The 22,282-nt window shown below is 41.1% G+C and overlaps 1 protein-coding gene across 4 annotated transcripts in view; it reads right to left on the reverse strand.

Annotated features, from left to right (window-relative positions):
• Window positions 1–5,777: 5,777 nt before the first annotated feature.
• The window catches only part of STK38L (serine/threonine kinase 38 like), a 47,536-nt gene continuing 31,031 nt past the window's right edge, over window positions 5,778–22,282 (reverse strand). For all 4 annotated transcript variants that reach the window (XM_064420730.1, XM_064420728.1, XM_064420727.1 and 1 more), the window contains exons 4-14: window positions 20,982–21,104; window positions 20,347–20,430; window positions 18,600–18,723; window positions 17,901–18,055; window positions 16,909–17,011; window positions 16,238–16,299; window positions 14,617–14,734; window positions 14,320–14,443; window positions 11,946–12,041; window positions 10,996–11,087; window positions 5,778–9,817 (exon numbers count right to left, since the gene is read on the reverse strand). In XM_064420730.1, the coding sequence (XP_064276800.1) occupies window positions 9,690–9,817; window positions 10,996–11,087; window positions 11,946–12,041; window positions 14,320–14,443; window positions 14,617–14,734; window positions 16,238–16,299; window positions 16,909–17,011; window positions 17,901–18,055; window positions 18,600–18,723; window positions 20,347–20,430; window positions 20,982–21,104 (1,209 nt within the window). In that variant the 3' untranslated portion in view covers window positions 5,778–9,689. The remainder of the gene's footprint in view (window positions 9,818–10,995; window positions 11,088–11,945; window positions 12,042–14,319; window positions 14,444–14,616; window positions 14,735–16,237; window positions 16,300–16,908; window positions 17,012–17,900; window positions 18,056–18,599; window positions 18,724–20,346; window positions 20,431–20,981; window positions 21,105–22,282) is intronic.

A 22,282-nucleotide genomic window follows, 5' to 3' on the forward strand; every position in this document is an offset into this window, starting at 1 on the left:
GATTAGAGCATATAGAAGGAGTGGGTGCATGGCTCTGACAGAATATTCCAGGGAAGAGGCCAGAGAATTGTGACTCCAAACTGGGGATGCTGCTGAAGAAATCCCATGGTACTTCTGTGACAGTCTCAATGCACACTTCTTCATAGGGTGCTTTTTTCCCTTGGAAATCTGGCTTTTCATTTTAGAGATTTATGTTCTTTGTAATCCCACTGTTACTACTGCAACTATATATATGTATATGTATGTATATCTCCATCATGATGGGTTCAGCTGGTGTTGCAGAGCTTGCATTGAACAGAAGGAATTACAAACCCTTTCTGCCCTAAATGAAATAAAAAACAGAAGGGAGAGCTAATAATCCATTAAGATGCTGTCGATGTCTTTGAGAAAACTGCTAGCATTAATGCACACATTTTATTCATATACCACAACTGATACTGAGAAAATTTTTTAAGGATTTATTTCCAGGAAGCTTAAATGTCATCTTTTGTCCTGCTAAAATACTGTCTTGCCCCAGTTTTGAAGCTGGGAGCTCCCTCCTCCAGGTTTGCATCATCAGTGGACACCCAAATGCTAAGGGGATTTCAGAAGTGAGTCAGCCACACTGACTGAAAGTGTTCAGGGACTTGTGAACCACAGAAAACTGAAGATGGCTGTTGTTATAAAGCTCAAGGAGTTAAATAGTTCCCTGAAACTGTTTTAACAAGCTTAATAGCTAAACAGCTATTAAATACAAATTCTCTCCACATGGGAACATTAATGAGGACATTTAAAATCTTTGGGGTTTTTTTAACTGACTCACTAGAAACAGAACTGCTGTACCTGATTCACATTTTGTTTCATATTTTTTTAGTGCAGTTGCAATTCACTGTGGAAGTTTTTGGCACTAGGTCAGAAAATCAGATCAGTCTCTTGGCAGTATTTCTGCCTGTCGTGTTCTTCCTCCATGGTCAGTGTCATGTCAGCCAGCACTTGGATAATTCCTACAAACATAAAAGGCTGCCAGATCATTAACACAAATCTGAGACATCATTTATTATACTCATTTCTTATTCAAAGGAGATGATTGGGCTCTTCACTGAACCTTTAATACATGACAGTAACTGATGTTTATAGCACAATTTGCTTCCAGTCTTGGCAGAGCAGGATCCCAGTTTATGTAAGGCACTGATTTTGAGTAGGTCACACTTGATATTTTTGCCCCATTTTAAGGTGAGCACTTTCTCTTGAGCAGCTTTCAGCAAGAAAATAGGGAACAGAATGCTTTATGTAAGCCACAGATAACCTCTTTTCTCCAAACAACTTATACAACAACGTGCTAAAGGGGTAAAAATAACAATCAAACCTCAGGGCGGTTAAATAATAGCCTGAGACTGAGCAGTTAAAGTGTCTGTATTATTCCTCCTTTTTTCCTCTTCAATCACATCCAAAGTATAGCTGCTTCCCAAGACATGGGAGATGCTGTCCCAACGATGTGGATTTGTGTATTTGCTGGGGCCAAGCTGACCCCACACACACCTCACTGATGAGAACCTGGGAGAGGGAACAATGGGAGTCACTTTCTGTATTAGGGTGACTTGTGTTACTTCTCACAAAAACACCTCTGGGTGACTGTTTGAGGCGAGCCAGAGAACTTTTCTCTGCTGAAACTTAATAGCAGGAAACTGAAGTGACTCAGCTTTGTGAGTACAAACAGAGATTTTTCATAACCTTCTCTTCCAGAACACAAATGTTTATGGTTTCCCCTCAGACCATGGTCTTATATGGCTGAAAGTACAGAATCAAGTGTGGTTTTGTAGAGGACATATGAACAAATTAGCTAGTTACAAGAATTAATATTAAAAAAAAAAAAAAAATCTGTTTCAGTCTGTTATTTGTATTTCATTCTGCTTGAAGGCCACTGGGTTACTTTTAAGGACACCACAAGCAATTTACTGACTTTGCTACAAATTCTCTGTCTATGTATTGGTAAATCTGCTGTCACTTTAAAGCAATATTTCTTCCCCAAATCAGAGAGTCATTAGTCATTCAAAAATTATATCAATAGCATAATCATACTGTCATTGACCAATAGTAAAAATAAGCTCTTTAAAATTATTTGTGCTCAATAATCAGTATGGAAGCCCCTCAAAGAAGCAAAAAACAGCACCCAAGAAAAATAAAAAAGGTTTCACTAGCAATGAACTGTGCTGTGGTGGCACAATACCAGGAGCATGTTCTGCAGTATCCAGCTGGATTGTGACAGGGATATACTCTGGCCTTGGGCATCTGGGAATCATGGACAAATTCCTTTCATGATGAAACAAGTTTAGCTTGATAAGAGCATTTGAATCCTACTTGCTCTCCTTCTCTAATCTCAGTATTGGAGCCAGCAGGATGACAATTTAGAGTGTGATTTTCTAACAAAATTAAAGGCAATCAAAAGGATTAACATTTTCCAAAGTCCCTTCTTAATTTTGGAGTGCAGTCTGGCAAGGTTTTTGCCTGCAAAATAATACACTTGCTTGTAAATCTCTTATCCCAAAGTCTCTCAATTTGATGGTGCCACTTCTGATTTAAAAACAAAATGAACTTCAGTTTTGAAATAGCCTTTTTGTTCTTGGCAGAAACTGGTAGTTTCTGAATGCCTAATAAGAGCCGAAAAGTGGTATTTAAATAAATTGTACATTTTGCAAAGTTTCCTCAAGTCATTAGTTTGATTTTGGTTATTAAAAACCAGGTAGTATCGTCCTGTTTAACAGCAGAAGTGCTATGCGAGTTTCTCACCACTGTGTTTGAAGCCAAAATGCCTCCTCTCCACACACTGCTTTTCAACCAGCTGAGTTACATAAGTAGTGAAATCTTTTAATCTCATTTGTAAGGCACACCAAAGCATGGCATCAGCAACCAGTTTGCTTTGAAGACCATCCTTGTTCCTGGTTTCTTTGGGCTTTAGATAGGGATCTTCTGCTGACATCAATGGGAGTTGGATGAGACCTCAAAGAAAGCCTCATGGACTGAAGATCTTGATGTGTGTGTCTAGATTGCGAGTGATTTCACCCTATCCTGATCAAACAAGTCATTGATGTTCTTATCTGATCATCCACTAGTATTAAATAGAGACAGTGAAGTCAGAAGTAGAACTGGGGAAATGAAGTGTCCAAAACTGTTGCAGTTTTGCACTCTCAGTAAATCACTGCTCCCATTTCCACTCAGTTTTGTGCATGGCTGCACGTGCCCAGATGAGGTCGGGGGGAATATCTTGGCATCTACCTCCTGTTGGAGCTCCATCACCTGGCCAGTACAATCATGCTGGGGGCAGATCCTGCACATGAGGGAGGGAGGGAGGGAGGGAGGGAGGGAGGGAGGGAGGGAAGGAAGGAAGGAAGGAAGGAAGGAAGGAAGGAAGGAAGGAAGGAAGGAAGGAAGGAAGGAAGGAAGGAAGGAAGGAAGGAAGGAAGGAAGGAAGGAAGGAAGGAAGGAAGGAAGGAAGGAAGGAAGGAAGGAAGGAAGGAAGGAAGGAAGGAAGGAAGGAAGGAAGGAAGGAAGGAAGGAAGGAAGGAAGGAAGGAAGGAAGGAAGGAAGGAAGGAAGGAAGGAAGGAAGGAAGGAAGGAAGGAAGGAAGGAAGGAAGGAAGGAAGGAAGGAAGGAAGGAAGGAAGGAAGGAAGGAAGGAAGGAAGGAAGGAAGGAAGGAAGGAAGGAAGGAAGGAAGGAAGTTACCTCCACGTGTCTGTAACGCTCTCTCTGTAGCTGCAGTCTCTCTTGCAAGATGTGTAGCAGGGGCTGTGGTTACACTTTTACACAACAGCTTCAAGGGCTCAGCACTCACTCTGCTGACGACCCGCCCTCATCCTTCAATTCCAAGGGCAGGAAATGTAGAGGCAAGGGCAAAGATTTTGTCTTTGGAGGTGGGAGGATGGGCAGAGGCACCTGGAGGGGAAGGAGATGCTGCCAGTGGAAGTGAACTGCCTAGGGACAGCACAGAGAGCCAGCACGTATTCCTGGAGGAGGCAGAAACCACAGCAGATGGTGGCTCACTAAAAACAGATTAAAGCATCTGGTACAGAAACAAGATTTGGCACTGAGGATCGGTTCAGATCCGAAACAAACTGTTCCTAGCAGAGCTCGGGCTTACTTGGGAAAGGAGAACCCTGTGCTCATTCCCTTCTCAGCACAAGGAGATTGAAGTCTGTGTGCCCCATCTACCCTGGGAACAGGGACCTCCAAGGGTTCAGATAACCTGAGGAGTGACACTGGGAGGAGCAGGAGGCAGCAGGGATGAGCTCCCTCTGTGTTGGAGAGATTAATTTCCTGTCACACCCACTGCAGCAGTATTCCTGAGTGATGAAGCATCCAAACCCTGGTGCCAGTTCAGTGTGTGACAGACACACCAATTTGCCCTTCAGCTGTCCCAATATTAAAGCACCTGCAACCTGGTGGATTTTAGGAGCAGGCGTTCCATGCTGCAGAGCCTGGCATGGCTGAACCCAGCATGGCTTAGAAGGAACAGGGCCTGCACCCATCCTCAGAACCTGATTTTCCCTGGGAAATTCAGCTGTGGGACAGGCATTTTATACCTCTCCGATATTTAAGTGTGATGAATCACATTACCTTAGAGAAATGGAATCACAGAACCATGAAGGTTGGAAAAGATTGTTTGGTCCAGCTTGTGACCGATCCCCACCTTATCACCCAGACCAGAGCACTGAGTGCCACATCCAGTCCTTCCCTAAAAACCTCCAGGGATAGGGACTCCAAACCTCCCTGGGCAGCCCCTTCCACTGTCTGACAGACTTCTATATTTCCAAATACATTAAGCACTTCCTGAACTGCAAATATATCCTTGCCTAGTCCAGAGCTGGGAGCCACTATTGCCCCCACTCCCAAGACAGTTTTGGATACTCCTCCATTCTCCCTCCTTAGGAAGATTGTCAGAAAAAGCCTTTTATTGTCTGAAGCATGATTGTTTTGCTTAGGTACTAGGCACATTTTGTACAAGAATAAAGAAATGAAAAATGTAGATATTTGTAGTATGTCTTATAAACCCTAAACTAAGATAAGATTTAGAAAGAGATTGACCCATGCTGAAGGCATAGCCTTCATATTTGCCATTCAAGCACTTTTTCTGAGGAATATCTGATTTGGTAATGTAAAGAGGCAAAGAACTAAACCTATATTTTCTTATGATGTGTAGCTCTGCCATACAATCATGCACAGTCAAGGGAAGAAAAGGGTGATCCCATTAAATAGAATTTGAAAAATTCTGTTGCATTTTTCCCTTTACTGAGAGCAGCAATTCTGGAGTGGAGGAAGGGAGGCCTCCTGTTCTTCTCAGGAGGGCTCCAGACAAAGCCAGGCAGTGTTTGCTCACTTCTCTTGGCTTTCAGCTGCTCCACTCTGATCATCTTTTTACACAACTTTCAGTGCTTCTGCTGCTGCTGCTCTGAACTTGGCAGGAAAAGTGGAATAGTAGGACAGAAAGGCTTCTATAGTGGATCAAAGGACACAACTGCCCCTGGAAGCCTTTCCTGGATAAATTACAGCCTGTGGGGAAGGTAAGACTCTGGAGAAGATCATAACCATTTGAGAAGCAGCTTCTTCACGTGACTGCAGGTGGGATAAGTCAAACAACATTTGCTTTCTCTACTTTCTTACTGAGTGTAACAACACTGGGGTGTTTTGTTGTCCATGGATTTCAAGATGAGAATCCACAAAATAGGATCTCAATTCCTTAGAGGTCTCCCATTCTGGAAAAGAAATCCAGTACACTGGGGTGAAAGGAACAAAAAACTACAACTTTACAAAAAGAATGCTACTTTTATTTTCAAATGCTGTAAAAAGCCTCATATAAATTTTTATAATGCTTCTATGTAACTTTCCCACTTTCCCAACCACAACTAATGAAACAGTCTAGGAAAAATATAGCAGTTGCCATTTTGACTCCAAGAATGAGCTGCTGTGAGATCTCAACAGCGAAGGACAAGGTACAGTGTGTTACAACACCTGTAATTGCTTGTGTTATTGAGAAAGTGAGAGCACTTCCTAAGCATTGCCTGGGCTAGACTGCAGCATTCTCTGCTTGCTGGGCACAGGAGGAGTATCAGCCCTGGGGAAGCAGCTGACAGCAGAGTTGTGTGCTGCGTCTGGTGCCTATTCCTGGTGGCCCCACCCCCCGCTGAACTTCCCCCAGCAGGTGCCTTTGTCCCAGGCTGTTTCCAAAGGCTCAGGTGGGGAACAACTGACCTATAAAAATAACACTTCTATAACTCTCCAGCAAGGCAAATTTAACAGTGCAAATGCAGTATCAACAAGATTTGATTTCTGAATGCTGGCAATTTTTTTTAACTCCTTTTACACATGAGACAACCTCTGCTGATGTCCTGTACTTAAGGCCACTCACTCAAGCTGATTGGAGATGGAACAAATTGCAAAAGCTCAGCTGCAGCTCCCAATCCAAGCTTCCTCCCCACTTTCAGGGAATCCCAATCCAGAATTTGGATTCAGGCTCTCCACTTCCATCAATGCACTCAAGTTTTCCCTGCTGGAATAGGTAAACATCCCAGCAAACCTCTGATAACAATTTGCATACACAATTTAGCATTTTAACAAAAGTTTAACAAAACTACTTCCAGAAAATAAATTTTCACATGGTTGCAATCATCAAGCCATTTCAGGATCTTTGGTACTCCAAGAGTAAGAAAAATAAATGGCACAGTGACAAATGTTGCCAAAGGAAAACACACTACCATCCAAAGGAATCAGATAGAAATAACAAAATTAAAGACATGTTGCACTTTCTTTTTTTGTTTTTGAAAGCCAGTGTAGATTAACGTGCTGTTCTCTTTAGTCCAGTAAAGTGTCACAGTTTCACCTTTAAAAAAAATCCCTATCATCCTAAAAGCAGTAGTTAATATTGTTTAACTTGACTTACTGATTAAAATAATGCTACATTTACAAAAAAAATTTTAAGACTCAACTACCACAATGTGGGAGTTTATGCTAGATAGGCTGCAGGCTGTTTCCTTATGGATATAACTCCCATGTGAGCACTGATATGATTAATCATCTGCAGTTTTAAATTAGTATTATCTTTAGTGCTGCAAGTAGAAGGGTTGAGCTTTTTCCCGAGTTTGTAAACGAGTATGTACAGACATTGTTGTTTAATAGATAGCTTTAAATTAAGTGTGTATTTCTCTGCCCGCCTCTAAGTACCACAAAAAAAAAATTACCAGTATCACTGAGCATTTGCAGTTTCCATGAAACTGAGCTTGTCTCAACAAGTTTGAGCACAGACTTCTTTGTAGATCATGTTAATGGGGTTACTGTGCTATTCTGAAAGGTGGCAGTTGAGGAATTTCAATTCCAGTACACACGGTGCCCCTGGATGAAACTGGAAATTAAAACTAATGAAAAGTATTTTGAATAGCAGTGTCCTTTGAGGCCAAATCTGTGTCTCAGGTTTTTTTTTCCTGCCTGAGTTTCCCTGTTTTGGAGTCAAGGCCTCAGGAAAGGCATTTCCTTTCCCGAGAAGCCTCAAGAGCTGTTGGGGCACTGGCAGAACAATGCCTGAAAGGTGGATTTAAGTGAGTTATTGTTTTTTCTACAGCCTCAGCACACTGACAAGGCTAAGAACAACACTCGAGAATTTTTAAGGACCTTGCCCCAACAGCAGTACAGGGATGTTAATTAGTGTTAGGTCTGGGAAGCAAATCTGGGAGATCAAGGAGCTGTTCCCACCTCAGTCCAGCATTCAGGCAGAAGCTCAGCTTAGCTTTGCTCTAATACTGGATGGGCCTGAGGCAGTGGCTACTCCTCTTTGAAGAGCTGAAGACTGAAACTGTTTGGTGTATTAGATATTAGATGCTTCAAGGGAGACAAAACCATGGAGGAAAGGCTGGATCAGGGAAGAATACCTGCCCATCACCGGCACTGATGCACAGAAATCTTGCTGGCAAATGGGCTTTTATGCAACAGATCAACATCCCAGTATGTTTTTCAGAGCATACAAATAATTCAGAACAGCTGATACCACAGTGCCTAACAGCAATAAATATTTCTCTAATGGCTTTATAACAGTAGTTTCCATATTGCTACAAAAATCTGTCCAGTGGAATCTTTCCTGCTGTATGCCAAAACATTCTGTGCTCCTCTCAGAAGGGGCTGTAGAGGTTTTTAGGTGCCTTTCACTGGTGTTCAGAGGAGGGAGACAGCAAGAGTGACTATGCTTGTTCAGCCACTGGGGAATTGTTCAGTGCTGTACACCTCTTTCCAACAGAAAATGACAGCAGAGATCTCTGCTGTACTGTGACAGATTCAAAGCCCAGCAGATAAGCTCTAAGTACAGGCAGAGAAAGTCACCAGTGACCAGATAATTCAAAACTGCTCAGAGAGTACAACTCAGTCCTGAACTGCTGCTGGGCTGATGAACAAAACCAGAGCCTGCCCATAGAGGTATTTCTGCTTCTGTTTCTTCTGCCCAGGGAAAGGACACCTAGCTTGGCTGTCAGGTTGTCACCATCCTGCAGACTGGCCACAAGAACATTTAGGTGGTCCCTCGAAATTGGGCTGCAGGCTCAGCTGATCCCTTCTAATCCCATGGCCATGCCAAGAGGAGATCCTGGAAGAAAAGGAGCCCACTGGAGAATCTGAATCTAGTGGGACACTCAGTTTCCTCTATGTGAGCAGAGGCTGTGATTCTGGAGAGGCAAAAGCAGGATCCCTTCTGCCTGCAGCTGCTCAGGGAGCAAAAAAAAGCAAAAGCACCGATCTGATCACTTCTCTAGAACACATTTTGCACAGAGAGAAGAGAATGTTTGAATTATGAGCAGCTCAAAGATGATCTGCTTTGAGTAGAGGCAGGAATGCAGTCTTGGAAATTGCCATTTCCTCAAAACTTCCTATCAGAGTGTTTCTCTTCTGCTAAAAATATCGATACTTTTTATTCTGATTCCTTTTTTCTTCTGAAATTGCCAGCAGGCATCATCACCTCTAACAGTAATACTGCCAACGATCATTTAAACAGATCACAGGGACTGCCTCACTGCCACACACTGTGGGAAAAGGGACAAAAGGGATGATATAAAGGGTGATAAAGTCCTGCACTCGGGGTAAGAGAGGGCACACAGGACACAAGGAGGCCCAGAGGACACTGCTATTTAAAATAATTCCATGTGCTACACTCATGGGGGATCTGCAGACCACAAATGCAACACACCCTTGAGCAACTGCTCAGAGAGGTTTGCAAATGTGGACAGTTTTCTTTTTACTGCATATTTAAACCCCACCAGCTGAGCAGTTCAACACCAATGCTGCATCAAATGATGTGTTTCCCTCTTGGGTGGATTAGATGGTTTACAGTACCAACAAAGCCACAGTACAGAGAGGCATAATTAACCATTATCCACACATAGGCAGTGCAGGAAAAGCGATGCACGTTCCTTTTATTCCAGTACCTTGGTATAATAAAGTTAACAAAAATATTAAAATATTTTAAAAAAAAAGTAAAGGGAAAAAAAAAGAAAAAAAAAAAGCCAGCTGGCACTGCCAACTAATTCCTGTAGTAGTCTTAGAAATCCTAATCTTGTAGAATTTCCATGTGAAATCCATGCACACCAGAGTCGATGTATTGATAACTAACGCCAAGTGGGCCTGGTGATGCAGCTACCTGAGGTTTGTGTTTGCAATTTCTTTTGGGGAGTTGTGTCCTGTTTCACAACTTCCCAGCTTTCATGTAGGAAGGGATGGAGCCACGCTGGGTGAGTCCTTCAAACCTCTTGTAGGTGTAATTGAGGAAAACCCAGTCTTTGGATTTGTAGTCAGGTTCTGTTGTGTTTGGCACTAGAATTCAGAAACAAAAGCAAACATACATTAAAAGAGTTAAACCCAGGCTGCTTCTGAGAGCACTTTTCACAGAGCCAAACAGCCCCGAACTCTTTATTTCTTTAGTCAGCAGAAACTCCTGGAAGGAATCCTGCTTCTAATCAGGTCAGTTGCCTTTTTTCAATGGTCTGAGTTATAATTTCACTATAGAACTCAGAAGCAGAAAAAAAAAGGGGGGGGGGGGGGGGGTGTTTGTTTTGCCTTTTTTTTTTTTTTTTTAATTATGTGTACAGACTCTACCAGGTTTCTATACCTTGACAGAAGCCTCTAACACACCCACAGGACACACAATTACAAACCTCATGACATTTCTGATGTTCTGATTTTTAGTATCTACACATACAATACATTTTCAGTGGGTCTGAAATGCCAAAATAATACAAATGTTCTTGGCATTATCCAAATATGGACATAACCAGCTTTGACACTGGAGATGGGTTGTTCTGCATTAAAAGGACAAACTTCCTCACCATTAAATAAAAGCCATTTCAGAAAAAAAAATTACCAACAGCTTTTGGATAATTCTTATGGCTGTTAACACAGCTACACTTAGCAGACATCAATTAATCATCTGCCAATCTTCAAGTAACTGAAAACAGTTGGACCTGAGACTATTTTATGTCACAGAACCAAGCCTTTTAGATATGAAAATTTCCTGTAACTTACCAAGAGAAATCAACAGCTAAAAAAACCCTGAAGTGATTTACAGAGCAACTCAGGTTCATCAAATACTGCGTTAAGTAATCAACTGTCGGAAAATTCTTACCCACAAATTATCTCAACAATTATGTTTGGCACAAACCTCAAAAGTCACTGAAGATGAAAAGCAAACCAGTGCATGATATTTTACCAGAATCTGGTAAGACAGACTGCCTGGCAGAAACTCCACTGCTTTCTGTGCTCACTACCTGTGCAAACCATTTTTAACAAGAGTCTGGACTCTTAAAATCTCTGGGCTTTGCAGCTATGAGAGATCAAAGGTTTACACTCATATTGCAAATAAAATATAGAGACTTGATCTACAGACTAATTTGACTGGGTCATTAGAAAAATTAATATAAACAACAACAAAGGCATCTGTGCAGTATTCTGGCATGTCACAGACAGAGATTCGGAATTTACAATGGCAGTCTCACCTGGCTGTAAAATGTCCGATTCAGGAAATTCATCAAAGTTGGAAGTATCATCAATACTTTTGATTTCTATAGGGATTGCAGCTGGTCTTTCCCTGCAAATAAAGATAAATGCCAGAAGAGTGAATATTGGGAAATGAGACATTAAATTCCATTTTTAACTTAGCTTTTTACACTTAAAGCTTCCCTTAATGCAGAGCACAAGTGTTCCACTGAGTGCATCACAGATGAATCTGACTCCTGTTTGCTGACACCATGGGGAGATTGTTTGGTTCCCTATCCCCATTGGTGTCTTCAGGTTTGGGGCAAACATCATTTTCCTACTCAGAGAGCATCCCACACTTACCTGCCACACAGCTATCACCCTGATCTTGTCACCAGCCACCACTGTGGTTACCCTTTTTCACAAACCCAGCCCAGCAGGATTGCACTTGCACTCAGAGCTTTACAGTTCCAGTGCTCATTAGCCTGGACCTCATCCAAAACCTTTGGACTGTAGCTCCTCTTTGTGACACTCAGCATCTCTCTCCCACACCAGGTTCGCTCTGCTTTAGCACCTCCACAGTCAGGAAGCCCTTGAAGGAGCTTTTGAAAGTGCCCAAGATCTGTGCCAGCAAAACCTTCACACTGGGACACAACACTGTGGGAAAGGCAGTGATTTACACCTGTAAACTTACCACAGGTCTAATTACTACACTTACAATAAAATCCACAGCCCCCTACACCAATTTGTTTCCGTTCTGGGCCGTCTGGAATAATCTGAGCTATCTCACGTAAGTTAAAATTGGCCATTTCTATGCATGTTAATAAGGCCAGTGTCACCCCCTACTGTCAGTAGCTGCCTTTCAAAATCAAAGATAAATTGAAAATAATTGTCCTTGACATCACACTACATGAAATTCTTACTTTCATGGCTTTTATTCTCCCTGTAAAATATGTGGGTATATACATACCTGATATGTCCCCAGTCTACTCCTTCAAAAAATGGATGACTTTTTATTTCCTCTACTCCATTGCTACCAATTCTGTTTTCTGAGTCAATACAAAATCTGGAAAAGGGGAGAAAACAAAGGGAATATTATGATAAATTCCAACAGAAGCAACAGTACCCAGTAACAAGAATTTCAAGAAGTTCTGTCAAATTGTTTCACCAACTGGGGTAACATCAAAGCAGCCCATTGCATCTAGGAGAGAAGGGAAATAGTAGAAGCAGAACATTGTTAAATCCTGAAACAAAAAGCTACAATGCCAATAACTGACACCTTTTCTAAACTGCTGCATGCCCATCTTCCAGGTTTGTGAAAAGTTGCTGCATGTTCTGGCCCTATAAGGTCAGTTTGGAATGGAGGCTCAAATCGCTACTACTGAGAACTGCCCTGGCATGTTCTCAACTATTTAAACATCTCTGTTTCAAAGTGAAACTAAGAAGAATAGATATACTTAGTAAATCAGGTCTGCTCTCTGATGTCGTATTTCAGAATCCCAGTGAGCCAGCCCATTCCAAACATGCCATGTCCCTATTCTCCCCCTTCCCTCTCCTCAGAGGTGCAGGTGGTGCAAAGACCCAGGGCCTGTTTCTGATACAGCCCTGCTGCAAAACCTTAGCTCAGATTCCACAAGAAATTGTCAGTTTATGAGAAGCAGACATGAAATAACAGGAAGCAAAAGGTGAAACTGGAGACAGAGGATTGGTGAGATGGGGACTGTTACCTGCTCCAGCAGGCCAGAAGGAAAAGCCTAAAATCCTAAAGAAGGAAAATAGGGAAGTGAAAGCTCTCTGACAGCAACTCATTGACCTCAGGGATTTGTTCCAGGGAGCTGCAGAGGCTGACCCTTCTCCTGTGGACTGGCAAAGCCTTTCAAGTATCCCATCCAGGAGATGGGAATACCAACATTTGCCTACAAACGCATTAAATCCCAGCCATCTTCTGCATATGTAGCACAGTAGGTAGGGCTATAAACAGTATCCAGTTATAAACTAAAGTTCTTTTTCTTGTAGTTGGGTGTCAGTTTGGAAGAAAACCTCCCTGTATTTGTATTGCAGCCCGGAAGACTGCGTGGTGCAAAGGACTAACAACAGACCTCAAAACTGTAACAACACTCAGCCACAGGATATGCCAGGCTTTGTCTGAACTTGAGCTTGTTTTAGTTTGGATTTGTCTCTATCCATACTCCTTCAGCTTTAACTGAATCTCCCTTTAAGCTAAAAACACACACTGCCTAACCTGTCCAAGCTGTAATGGACAAAATACCCAAAATGCCCAGGTGGTTGCTGTCCAACCTGTTTTGACCTCATTTTAATAGATTACTTATAACTCAGATGTTCTAGCCCAATTTTAACTCTTCTCCTTGTGGAGGTAAACTGATAAATTCAAGTAGTCATTGTGTAAGTAGATGCATGAGCAAGGCATACTAACAAATACACTGAAATCTCTAAAACATCCCCAAACACAGCCAGGATTGAGGAGGAAGAAATCCTCAGCAGTAATGCTCTACTCTGTTCAGCAGAGAACTTGGGATGCTGACAAGGAAGGTTGAGCAGAACAATAGAGAAATAGATACTTAAAGTACAATATTAACTGCTTGACATAGACTTACTCATGAGGATTAGTGACAATTAAATTATTTGAGCTGTTGGTATCCCTAGTTGGATGCAGAATAACTGTTTCTTGTATTTGTTACATTTTTGTAGGTTACTGGAGCACTGCTGGAACTAATTATAAATTCTAGTTTTGTGAAGTACATTCCCCTTTTTGCCTCTAACAAAATTATATAAGGCTACAGCATTAGCTTTAAAAAGAAAAAAAGGAAAAAATATCAAACCCAAAACCAATGTGGCCCCCAAGTCCTCCCAGGACAGGAGGGTCATTTCTGTAAAATGAGGTTATTTTTGTAAAATTTTACAAGAGGGTCATTTCTGCCTGACCTTGTCACCAAAACTTTCACGAAAATCTCAATGAAAACTAAAAACTGGGATTTTGAAAGCAGTCCCAAAACATCCCAAGATTTCTGTTCAGTGCATTAAATGCTGGTGAGTGGTTATTTTCCTGCCACCTCAGAGAAGAAAAAAAATCTGTGTCGATCACTTTATTTTTGGTCTGCTCTGTTTCTCCTTATACCATGGTACAAATCAAAATCATTCCAGATCACTTCTTCATGTTAAACAAGTGGCAAAGAGAAAAATACTTTAAAAAATCCATCAAAGATGGCAACAGAAGAAACCAGCCTTTCCTCCAACATAAAGCTTCCTTTACACACAAGGAATTTACCCTGATGGAAGATGAGCCTGGCTGGGCAAGAGGCCAGAATTGTTTTTTTCTCACTGACCTTAGAATTAAATCCTTTGCTTTCTCTGAAATGGGCACCTCTGGAGGAAACACCAATGTTTCTTTCCAGTTCATAACTTTCCTGTAAGTCTCTTGTGGCGTTTCTGAGCAGAAAGGTGGATACCCTGCACAAATAAATAAAAAATTATGAAACTTCTTCTAGGAGAGCAGTGACCTGGGCCTCTGCTTTTGTCACTGGGGCTCCCAATATAACAAGTATTAGCCAGAGGTTTCCTCTTCTGAACAAATGGACCCTGTTACCTTTCAACAACTCTTTAAGTTGGGGTTTTTAACATACCTATTAGCATTTCATACATAATCACTCCCAAGGACCACCAGTCACACAGTTTGTTGTACCCAGTCTGCATAAACACTTCTGGAGCAATATAGTCTGGGGTTCCCACAGTAGAATATGCCTGGAAAAAAGGAATCATCTCTTTAAAAGAGAAATACCGTAGTTTTACTTTGCAGTACCTTTTCCTGTGGATTTACATACAGGATCTTGTTACTTGGGTGAGCAAGAATGCATAATTTGAGAATTTACAGGAACTCAAGTCCCAAGAATATTATTCTTTTACATTACTAAACACAGAGAACCTCAAAAATAAATGGAAATTATCCTCTTTAATGTGATGAAATCATAGAATATTGCAACTGCAATATCAGAAAGTCATCTTAGCTTAAGTTTCAGGTAGCTGCATTACAAAAATACCCAAGAAGTGGTTTTTGTTTATTTTTAAAGGCATTAATCAGTGATAGATTCCCAGGTGTGGCACTCATGATACACAAGCCATGTATTGGGAATTTCTCTTTACTGATGAAAAATCTTCCATGGGGCAGGAGGGAGAGAAAAAACAAAATCCAACAAAAAGAACCCCTTAAAGAACAAAAAAGTCCCCCAAAAGCAGTTTTGCCACAAAAATATTTTACTTTAATTTGTCTGACCATAAAGAAACACTTTGTTTGATTGAACAGACCTGAGATATTTAGGATTGAACCAATGGAAAACCAAAAATGTGGCTCCTTTCCCAACAGTGTTAATGCAAGTTGTCATTTTGGCCTTTTATTGCCTCTGTGGGACTGTTCTTCACCACACGGCTCTGTCACATCGGCCTTTATTGGACTTGAGACAAATTCTTTTCAGGGATCTAATTCCAGGCTGGAATAAGGCTGTGAAATACAGCCCCATAAGGCAGCATGGTGGCTGCAATATAGTCACATTTTGTCTCATGAGGAAAAAAGAGACCACCCAAAAACTTTTGGGGAATACTGCAGTAGGTCACGTTTTTTAAAGGGTGTGAAAATAAAGGGTCCCAAAATTTGAGAGTTGGGGGCTTTTTGGTGAAAATCATGGGCAGGGATAGAAGTCTGAAAGGCCATGGCTGACAGACACTTTGCTTTGGTTCAATTTATGCCACAAGTCCCCTCATTATGTGACCTCTCCTCACCACAAACCCAGGCTGGAGCACTCCAGCACCAACACTCTCTCACAGCCTTTCCACCACATTCCCATTCAGCAGATTGGGAATTCCCTAGAGCTCTCCTAAAAGGAATTCTGTAGCCACACATCTGCTTGTGACTGAGCTGCAGGAATCAGAGCCATGAGTCCACACTGTCCACACCAGGCCAGTACTGCAGACAGCCCCAGACAAAGCTTGGCCACTGGGCTGAGGACACCTGAGGGCTTGGGCCAGATGCTTACAAGGCAAACAAAGGCACAGAGAAGAGCAGGGTCTTGCTATTCCAACCTGGACCCCCTTCTTTTGAGTTATTTGTGATTTTGGGAGCTTGTAGAGCAGCACAGATGAGGGCCTTCCAGGTTTTAAAAACCAGGAGCATTAGCACTGAGTTTTAATTTAACACTTCCTGTAACTAGATTAAAAGCAAACCAAGAATTTCACATTATTTAATTAACTCACCAGCTGTCGCCTGTTCTTCTTCCATGTTTCTGCTTTCCTCTTTGAGTTCATATTCTGAAATGCTAATTTACAAAGTAATTATTAAATAACAAGTGTATTTGTGAGAATTAAGATAAAAAAGATTTACAGAGCTCCAGTTTTAAGTAACTATCTTGTATATTTAGAACCCTAGTCTAGAAACAGATACTTGATTATAACGGAAAATGGTAACATGTGAATAACTACTATCTAATGCACAGCTGAAACTCAAGTAAGTAGGACACATATCTAAATTAGAATTTGCAATTCTAAATTAGAATTTGTTAAAATTTTTAGATCAGCTTCTGAAAACTTTCATAAGACTGTCACTGACTTCAGTCCTTTGGCACATGGAACCCATGTTCCTCCTGAAAGAGCAGTTCTATAACTTCACTAACATAATGAAAAATACATTACAATATAGATAGATTACATTATGTGTATTCATATCTGTATATGAATATAATAAGAATCAGAAATCATCATTTCTTGCATGTGAAATGCCCCCATGACCCAGGGAACAAGCATTTCCAGTTTTCCAATTAAATGCAATCAGCCTGCCCCATCTTGCTTATCCCAGCAGAAACACAGGTTCAATGTACAGCAGCAGCTCAAAACCATTTACATGTTCAAGTAGGACAGCTCATACTCACAGAAGTCACTTGGTGGGTTGTGTGTGAGGTTCCTGTAAAACTCTGTTCTGTGGGCTTTCTTTAAACCTGTGCAGAGCCCAAAATCAGACAGCTTTACATGACCCTAAAAAAACATAATCAGAGAACACAAAACCATTATTTAGATAGGTAGTGCTTGGGGGGGAAAAAAGTTTTAACCACTGCACATGCCCTCTCAAGCCATGATGGACTGGCATAGGACAAGCAGGGAAGCAAAGACTGAACCTTGGTGTACTGGAAGGGTCTGTTTTCTCTCCAACATGCTATGGCCTCCCAGGAAAGGTCATATCTACTATTTCCCAACAGCTGAGGGCAGCTACTTTGCCTGGTTTTGTTTTGAACTGGATACCACTGTGACTGAGCAAGCCTCCAGGACAAAATTCCTTTCCTTTGTTTTGATAATAACCTTGGCTTTAATCAGATTTCCAGACATCAGTGCTGACAGAACCCATCAAACCTGACAGACCTGTGCATGCAGGAATAATGCCTGGCCTCCATGATCTTAAAGATCTTCTCCAACCTACATAATTCCATGATTTGGTGATGCTGACTTGGTGCATTTCATGGCCAGAATGGTCAGACTAACTGAGGGAGCTTCCACAGGTGAGTGGGTGATGAAGTAAATGTAATTGTAGGAATTGAACATTTAGCATTGTCTGAATTGTCCACAGCTACTTCAAGATGCATGAAAGGAATGATGCACCTTTTAATGTGCATAACATCAGCATCTGGTTACCCTGAGTGGGTTTTTTTCCCTTATAAGCCTTGCCTTAAAATGGTTAAAAGGCTTCTGAGTAAGACTTAGCTTTGTTTAAACATACTGATGGTCTCCAGAGAAAATACATTGGGCATTCCCAGCCTTCCCTCCAGCCAGTTTAAATCTCTGGAGTGGCACCAGTGGCTCCCACTCCTCTGCAGCAGATGTGCAGCCTGGGATCTTGGAAGCACCAGCAGTTGGTGAGCCCAGTACATGCCTTGGCATCCAGCAGGAGATTGTCTGGTTTGATGTCCCTGTGGATAAATCCCAACTGGTGAATGGCATCGATGGCCAACACTGTCTCAGAAATGTAAAACTGCGTTTCCTCCTCTGATAAAGTGTCCTTCTTCATTAGTAAGGTCATCATGTCACCTCATCAAAGAGAAGAAAATACAGCTTAGGGATCACAACATTTTAAATCACAAAACTGTAAGAAACCCCAGTAGAATCCAAATTTAACCTTGTAACTGGCCTTTTAGTTGCTAATCATAAAACTAATACTGCAAGGACCTACAAATCCAACTTACTTTTTTAGCTGAAAATCCTAAACAGAAATTTTAATTGATAGCCTGGGAAAATACAGCGGATTTTTACATAAGTTAGATTTATTGCACAAACTGTTTAAACAAGGGCTTTTCTTCTGGTATGTTTTTACAGTTAATGGCCTCAGTTGAAAAAAGCAGAAATTTCTATTAGAATAATTATTTAATTCAGGTCTATTTAATACCCCTTCAACCTTTTTCCTTCCCCTAAAAATCAAGAATGGTCACATGACTGGAACTTCATTTAAAAGAGTGCTAACATTTTTATATTTCACAAATTATACAGCATGTTTGTTCCTAATATTTTATAAAGCTGCCAGCAAAAGCTAAGGAAGAAGTACCTGTATTACCTGATACCACAGCACCCAGCTTACCTCCAGGTAAAAACTCCATGATCAGGTAAAGGTTCCTTTTATCCTGGAAGCTGTAAAACATTTTCACTACCCAGGCTCCATCTGCTTCAACCAAAATATCTCTTTCTGCTCTGATATGGGCCACCTAAAATTAAAAATTATTATTATTATTAGGCAAATATTGAAATATTTCAACAGGGAACATCACATTACATTCCTAGCCCTACAGCACATTTTCATGACCTTTAGCAAAGGAACTATTTTTCTAGCTCTTTCCATACTCATATTCTCCATTATTTTTTACAAGATCCTAGTGTTTCTCTAGAAACACAAAGCACAGCTTGTTAAGCTGTTTCTGCTTGTTAGAAAGAACTGACAAAGCTGGTGGAAAAAGTACAAGTTCAGGAATATCTGACCTTGCTCAGGGTATTTCAGTTCCAGATAAGGTTTTGGAAAATACATGGAAAAAGTATTTTCCATGGAAATGGAAAGCTGCTACCCTATAATTTGCTGGAAATTAAGAATAATGGAGATTGGAGGAGGGGTGTGTGTTTTCACTACAATATACCCTCATCCTGGAGGAAAAATTAGAGACATATGCATGAAAAATATTTCTTGACAGCTGTAAGAAAAGCAGCGAACAGTCTTCTGCATCTGTTCCCCAGTTCTATTGATGAGAAACATCTTCACATGAACCTTGTCATAGAGTTGCATGGGGCGAAGGTTCTTCTTCTGCAGGAGACACTCCAGCTTGGATTTATTTAGTCTCATTAGAAAGTACTTCTTTCCATCCTCAACTCCTCAAGGCAGCTCTAAAATACAACAGGAAAACTTTGCCTAAAAATAGCCAGGATTTCTCCCAGTGCTACCAGACTTGGGGAAAAAAATACTAAAAGATGATTTTTTTTTTTTTTTTGTACATGTGTCCTCTCTTGTTTCTCCACAGCGCAAGGCAGGCAATGAAAATTCCAGCAGATAAACAGTGGCCAGGGAAGATCACTGTCTCAAACTGAATGTAGAGCATGAGCTCAGACTCCTTCCCGTATCAGGTTCTGAAATGGGGGCAGCACCACATAAATTCTGGCTGCTCTGCACACCCTGCTGCTCCTCTGGCTCCCAAAATTCAGGGCATGGGCTGCAGAAGACAAAATAATCTGTGCAGGAAAAAAAAGCACCACTATTGCAGGGTAATGATGTGCAAATGATGAGTACGGTTTGGACTAGTATGAAAAAAGTCCTCTTTTATCTGCTTGATTTCTTTGCTTTGTGGTGCTAAAGTACTTGCTGTGTCCTCACAGTGAAATGCTAGCTAAAAACCAACCAAACTAACAAAATCAAAACAAATAAACCCCCAACAGGATTAACCCGACTATAAAGCAAACCCAAGGAAAACAATGATGATGAACAATGTGATTTCTGCTGGTTTTCTTTACAAAAACATTGAATACCTCCATTTTTACTTTGGCACAGGATTATTTTTCCAGAAGTATTTTCCTTGAAATGCAGTTTTGCAGATTCAGTACTATAAGCTCCGTGTTGATAAGGCGAGAAAAATAAAATCTTTGTCACTGTTCCAAATTAGTTGTAAAGAAACTATTTTTTTAAATGCAGTTGCATTACCTTATTTCCTAACTTCTGCTGCTTTTGTGCTGCGGTAGCAACAGCACAGACTCTCTGGACTGCCAGACCATTGTAGGGGCTTTCAAAGGTAGAACACATTTTCTAGAAAGGGTAAGTTTGAAATTTAGGGGACTTAGAGATCACAAACCTGCTCTTTCTCCAGCATATCTGCTTTTCTCAGTATCTTCATTGCATAAATGTGACCTGTATCCTTCTTCTGAACGAGGCGGACCTTTACCAAGAGAGAGAACTCAGTCAGTGTTCTCTGCCTCAGAAATCCACTTGAAGGCTCCCAATTGCCAGGTATGGAAAAGTTCTCTTGTTAAATATTTAAAAACACATTTAAATATGTTAAATACTGAAAAAGGAATTATTCTGCACCATGTACAACACTAACACTAATGAGGAACAGTTTTTGTTTTAGGAAAAGTTAGCAGGCAAGAGAATTCCAGGTAGCTTAGACTGTGTAAATTCAGGAGAAATTCAGGAGAAATAACTGATGTGACACAGGGCAGAATGGAGGGTTATCAAGAGGTGCTGTGCCACTCCAAAATTGCAGAGGGCCATGTGGGCAACATCAGTGTGGGAAGCCATGGGAAAGTGTCTTTCCAGAAGCCTTGGGAAATCAATGCATGTGATTAATCACCAGACTTATCACACTTGGAGAATGGCACAAATAGCTGCTGTTCTGCAATAAAACAATTCATCAAATTGCAATTAGAATGTTTCATTACAGTGGTCAATCCCATTTTAGTCTCCTGTTCAAGCGAGAATGCCACAAACCTCCCCAAATGCTCCTCTTCCTATGACTTTCAAAGACTCAAAGTCATCCAAGCCGAGCCTGGTCCTCTTGAGCCGCAGAAACTCCGTTTCTTTGCGAGCATGCTGTGACCTGCGCAACTTTTTCTGAGGACACAGGCACAGGAATTTGTCAGTCATTTGTCAGTAGAGAGTCAAGATATGCACCCTCCCTTCCTGGGAAATTGTTCTCTGGAATCCCAACAGGAGAAAAACTTCCCCTACATTTCCTTCTGAATTTCTCAAAGCATAATCCTTGAGTATGGTCTTTTCTATAGAAGCCTTAGGCACAGCTTCCCACCTTTTTTTGGTTGGTGGTGGTATTTTAATTTTATTACTTAGTTATTAAAAAAAAAAATATGAAGAAAAACTATCATACTGGTCCAAACAAAGTGTATGAGTCCCAAAGACAAAGTCACTGCCTGAGGCAAGGACTCCTCACTTTGGGCAGTGTGAAGGACCAACAAAAGCTGAAACTTGTATCCCAAGTGATGACAGGCAACAAGGAGCTTAGCAAGCAGCAGAGGCCCTGGTTACAGATCTACTACAAAATCCATTTGGTTTATGGCAGGCAAGCACTCAATTCTGAAAGAAAAATCTGTCCAAATGCCATCATCTATTTTGTCTGATGAAAATGTCACCAGGATTCACCCCAAGAGAAGACAAATGCTGCACCCAAAGATGCTGAGATTTCAGAGTCTGCCAGGGAGGTCCTGGATAGACACCTGCCAGACTCTGTGCTGAGATTACAGCATCCTTTAAAGCCACAAGATGGCAATACACATCCACACTCATATTCCCACTTCTCAAGAGTTATAGCAGGCACAAAAACTCGAGAACACACACTCTTCCTACTTAATTCTCAGCCTACCCTGAAGGCAGACATGGTGTAATGACCTCAGAAAAGCAACTTACTGACCAAAGTTCTCAGAGGTGGCAACCATATTGAGATCCCTCCTCATATGTATCCAAACAGAGCAAAGATGTGACAGCTTATTGTTTAAATCAAGAAAAAATGGTTCAGCATTTTGCTTTCTACCCACTTCTAACCAGACGCCACTGTTTTTTTCTTGCCAAATATAACAGCAAACAATTTTAATCCTTGAAAAGCTTGCTAGCTACTTGCTGTGGCCATATCTCATAAGAACTACAGGTAGCATGAAAAGCCTTGGATAGCTATTGCAAGTATCAGTCAAGCATATTCCCAGCTTCTCTAACATAAACAGGTTATTAATAGGGTGACATTTGTGTACAAAATAAAACCTTCTGTCATGCTGGCTGATGTT

The sequence above is a fragment of the Passer domesticus genome, chromosome 5 (assembly GCF_036417665.1).
Source record: "Passer domesticus isolate bPasDom1 chromosome 5, bPasDom1.hap1, whole genome shotgun sequence".
In the NCBI taxonomy this organism is placed as follows: domain Eukaryota; kingdom Metazoa; phylum Chordata; class Aves; order Passeriformes; family Passeridae; genus Passer; species Passer domesticus.